Source organism: Myotis brandtii, unplaced genomic scaffold (genome assembly GCF_000412655.1).
Source record: "Myotis brandtii unplaced genomic scaffold, ASM41265v1 scaffold6732, whole genome shotgun sequence".
Lineage (NCBI taxonomy): Eukaryota > Metazoa > Chordata > Mammalia > Chiroptera > Vespertilionidae > Myotis > Myotis brandtii.
Window position 1 is genome coordinate 11,600 of NW_005370627.1, and position 4,841 is coordinate 16,440.

Genomic DNA, 4,841 nt, shown 5'->3' on the forward strand with positions numbered 1-4,841 from the left:
TTTTTTTCTTTTTTTTATTCTGGGATTTATTTACCTTCTATAATTGAAACTTTGTTGCAGCTCCAGCTCCAAGGCTGGCTGGCTGAAAGCAGGTATCTGGAGATTGTTTAGCTTCTATAATTGCAACATTGTTGCTTAGAGTGCAGCTCAGAGCTGGGCCGCGGCAGGTGGGGAACCTTGGCTTCCTCCAGCACTGGAGCAAGCAAGCCTCCTGTTCGCTTCAGCTGCCTGGCTGCCAGCCGCCATCTTGGTTGGCAGTTAATTTGCATATCACCCTGATTAGCCAATGGGAAGCGTAGCGGAGGTATAGTTAATTACCATGTTTGTCTATTATTAGATAGGATATTTAATAAACTTCCTGGGGCACTCCATTTCCCACAAACAGCCAAGCAAGTGTGATTCCAGAGGACCTCTGGCCCACAGCACCAGTGGTCACAGCCACATAAGGTCATATGGGGCAACAGGTACTTGACTACCAGCATCCAGGGACTACTCCACTGAGCACAGCCAGAGACCCAGAGACCCAGAGACCCAGAGACCCAGAACCATCAGGAGGTGGATGATGAGCTCACACATCCAGAGAGCCATGAGTAGCTCCTCAACAGGGCTCCCCAGGCTGCGACACAGTTGAAAGGGACTGGCTTTTTACCAACAGGAATAAAAATATTTCTATTTTAACTGTTGGCATCACCTGAATAGTGGGTACTGGTTGCATATTAGTCCTGAATTTTCCTTGAGGAAACTTTTCAATGCAACCATTGATTCATCACAAGGGAAAAAAAACAAAAAGGAAAATAAGTGATAGTGAAAATAAACAGCTACAAGCAATGTGAGTGAGAAAAACATATAGTTGAGAGAAAAGTCATGAAAGAATACATACACTAAGATTTCATTCATATAAAGTTTTTAAGTAAAACTACACAATACTTATAAAGGAGCATAAGTCATAAAAATGCAAAGAAATAATTATTAAGGTTGTGAAGGAAAAGGATGGGCACAGGAAGGATTCTGAAGCAGTGGGAATGTCCTTTATAATTTGTGTTAACTCATATGTAAATGTAATAAACTTTTACCTATCAAATTATATACTATATAATAAAAGCCTAATATGCTAAGTGTCCAGTCATCCGGTTGGCCGTTCAACCAATCAAAGCAGAATATGCTAAGGCCACTCAACTACTCGCTATGACGTGCACTGACCACCAGGGGGCAGATGCTCCAACTGGTAGGTTAGCTTGCTGCTGGGCTCCGGCTGATCGGGACTGAGCAAGATGGACCAGACACACCCTGGAGCCCTCCTGTGGTCCCTTCTTGGCTGGCCAATCTCCTGCGTCCTTTCCCTGCCCTAATTGTGCACTGGTGGGGTACCTCAGCCTGGCCTGCATCTTCTCGCAATCCCGGACCCTTCGGGGGATATCAGAGAGCCGGTTTCGGCCCGACAGTGGAATGACGGGTCGCTATAATGCACACTACCACCAGGGGGCAGACGCTCAATGCAGGAGCTCCACAGGGGGAGCACCACTCAGCCAGAAGCCAGGCTCATGGCTGGCGAGGGCAGCGGCGGTGGCGAGAGCCTCTCCTGCCCCCATGGCAGTGCTAAAGATGTCCAACTGACGGCTTAGGCCCATTCTCCACAGGCCTAAGCCATCAGTCGGACATCCCCTTATGCCTCCTGGACTGCGAGAGGGTGCAGGCCAGGCTGAGGGGACCCCGCTGCCCCAAATCCAGGAATTTCATGCACCAGGCCTCTAGTTTTCCAGTAAAAGGAAAAAAGTAAACAAAAATCTCCTCCAAATAATGGCTGGGAGCAAAGGCTGTTTACAGTTGAAATACGATAGCACAAATGACATGATGAAATATCAGCAGAGATGCATACCAACAAAAAAGGAAAGTGATTGGAGAATAAAAGAGCAGGGATAGTATTTATTCAATGGCAGTTCAATCCAAGATACAGAGAAAGCATCCTGGACAGAAGTGAAAGAACTTCTTAAATCAGAGACAAGCTTCCAAGGCAAGTTTCCTAAAGAAAAATGGGCACCAAGGGCAAAGTAAGCAAATGTACTGTTTCTTTGTTCAATTCTTCTTTATTTGTATATTTTTTGCTAAAAAGCTTCCATTTAAGCTAATCTCAGAAAGGAATCCATTTAAAGTTAATCAAAAGCACCCCCTTCATGCTAGAAATTTACTCTAAGAAAATGATTGTGGATTTGCCATAATGCTAACTACAAGGGTGTTAAATTAAATATTATTTATAATGGCTAAAAAAGAGAGAGAGATTTGGTTAACTATGCTCTAACCATAAAATAGCATTTGCATTTGTTAAAAGTAGTGTTAGAGGACAATATGTAAAATATTCATAGTATATTAATAAGTAGATTAAAAATATCACATACAAAAAGGTCCCATTTAGGGTTCACTCAATGGATTTACCTCATAAAATTACAAGTGGATTTTATTTCTTTACTTCTTATTTGTATTTTGAAACTTCCCATAGTTACTATATATTGCATTTGTAAATAAGATTAATGATATTTTAAAATATAATACGAAATTACATAATAATGGTAAAAAAATATACATATTCATATTGTCAGAGGCTGGGAAAATCACATCAAAAGCAGAAATAGTAGCATTAGAATGGAGAATTATAGGTTTTTTCTTTTTACTTTTTTCAATGGTATTTATATTTAAAAATATAATGTTAAGAGCCTAAATAAAATTTTAATTATAGAATCTTGCTTAATTGATAAAATTAACTTATAAAATACTACTTAATTTCTCTTTATACATTTTTACCCAAATTCTTGCAAAAAGACCAATTTTTTATTTAATTTATATTCTACTGATAATTTTACTAATTATTTAAGCCTCACTTCTCAAACTTTTATGTGCATATGAGACACCTAGATCTTGTTCAAATGATGATTCTTAATTAGGGGATTTGGGACAGGGCTTGTAGCTCTAAGTTCCCTGGTGATATCAATAACTTCTGGTCCAAGGGAGGATCATACTATGAGTAGCAAACATGTAAAAACACATTGACGTTCTAGCAATGAGGACTCAGGTAATTCAGAGCTGATAACAAATCGTTCAGTCAATAAATACTTATTGGCCAAACCCTATGAATTTATCCTCTCTGTTACTGAAGGGAGAAAAGATCAAAGCATTATATTAAGGTAAACTTTAATGCATTTATTCTTTTCAAAAATTAAAAGGGCACCCAGGCCAGTGTGGCTCAAGTGGTTGGGCATCATCCGTGCATAAAGGGTTGCCTGTTCGATTCCTGAAGAGAGGCCTGCGGAAGGCAGCCAATCACTCTCAGATCAATGATTCTCTCCCTTCCTCTCTCTAAATAATCAATAAACTACTCTTTTTTTAAAAAAAAAAAAGTGCAATGACTATAATGTAGATCATGATTTCTTATTTTCAATGAACATTCCTTTTCTTCAATGTAATTATATAAAACATCCAATCACAAGTTATGGTATCAACATGCTTTTTACTTTTTTCCCATAATATTCTCTTTCTGTCTCCCTCCCTCCCATCTTCCACCCCAACCTCTCCCTTCTCTCTCCACTTCTCTCACTCTGTCCCTCTCTCTCTCCCAGGTTATCAAATGCAAAGCAGCCATCGCCTGGGAAGCAAACAAGCCCCTTTGCATAGAAGAGGTTGAGGTAGCTCCCCCCAAGGCACATGAAGTTCGAATTCAGGTGAGTGGGGACTCTCCCTGGCAGGACACACGGGGCACTGACTAGGTGCAGACGTGGCTCTGTCAGCTCACGCCTGTGTGATGTGACTGGGAAGCCCTGCAGTTCTCAGTGTGGGCGATTGTATCTTTAGGTTCAGATACAAACAGGCCTTATCTCCAGAGGGGGTAAATCATTCGTTATTTATCAGTAGCCATTGATAATGGGCTTAAAATTTAACTAAAGCACCTTAACATTAATCATTAACCTTAAGAATCAGATTAAGGAATTCCCATTGGATTACAATTAGTTATATCTTCTTTTAGTTTTCCACTTGCCAATTATTAAAAGGGAGATAGAGAATTTGGTTCAAAACAAGGAAAAAAAAAAACAAGGGAGAGGAAAACCTGAAGAGCTGCTGTAGGCAGCACAGGGTCTTGGGTGCAGATGAAGGGAAGGCAGTGGGTGAGCAGGGAGAAGAGCCCATGCTGAGTGGGCAGATCATCAGCAGCAAGTTGGGGTCATGTCTCCATTTCCCCAGAGCTGGCTGCCCAGGCTATGTTTTCCCTCCAACCACCACAGGAAGGGCTTATACATGAGGATGAATGGGATACCCTCATGAGCAGAATCTTGAAGAAGAATATAGAGATACAGCAGTAATTAATTTAGACAATCTTTTATTTGATATGTCACTCTTAACTATAAAATTTTTATTACCTCAATTTCGTTTCATGTCATTTCAACAAAATTTGAACAAGGCCTAGAAACCTGTGTTCTCTCCATTCCTCTGCCTGTTAGACTTTGTTTAAATTTTCCCTATTGCCTTTGATTTCCCCTCTCCTGGAGACAGTAACTGCCAATTTTATCTCTTTTTATAATTTTCTAATAACAGTAAAAGGCAGAAAAGTAAAGTATAAAAGGAAAAGAATACATCTTAATATATATTATTGATTTCAGAGAGAGGAAGGGAGAGGGAGAGAGATAGAAACATCAATGATGAGAGAGAATCATGGATCAGCTGCCTCCCGCATGCCCCCTACTGGGGAACTCCAGCCTGCAACCAGGGCACATGCCCTGACTGGGAGTTGAACTTGACCTCCTGGTTTGCTGATTGTTGCTCAACCACTGAGCCACAGTGGACAGGCTACCCTAGTA

At 40.6% G+C, this 4,841-nt stretch overlaps 1 protein-coding gene across 1 annotated transcript in view; it reads left to right on the forward strand.

Moving 5' to 3' along the window:
• Nucleotides 1-1,950: 1,950 nt before the first annotated feature.
• Nucleotides 1,951-4,841, forward strand: part of LOC102254248 (alcohol dehydrogenase 4) — a gene marked incomplete at its 3' end in the record, with an annotated part of 3,225 nt that continues 334 nt past the window's right edge. The window contains exons 1-2 of the mRNA XM_014529204.1: nt 1,951-2,048; nt 3,609-3,710. Of these exons, the coding sequence (XP_014384690.1) occupies nt 2,031-2,048; nt 3,609-3,710 (120 nt within the window). The remainder of the gene's footprint in view (nt 2,049-3,608; nt 3,711-4,841) is intronic.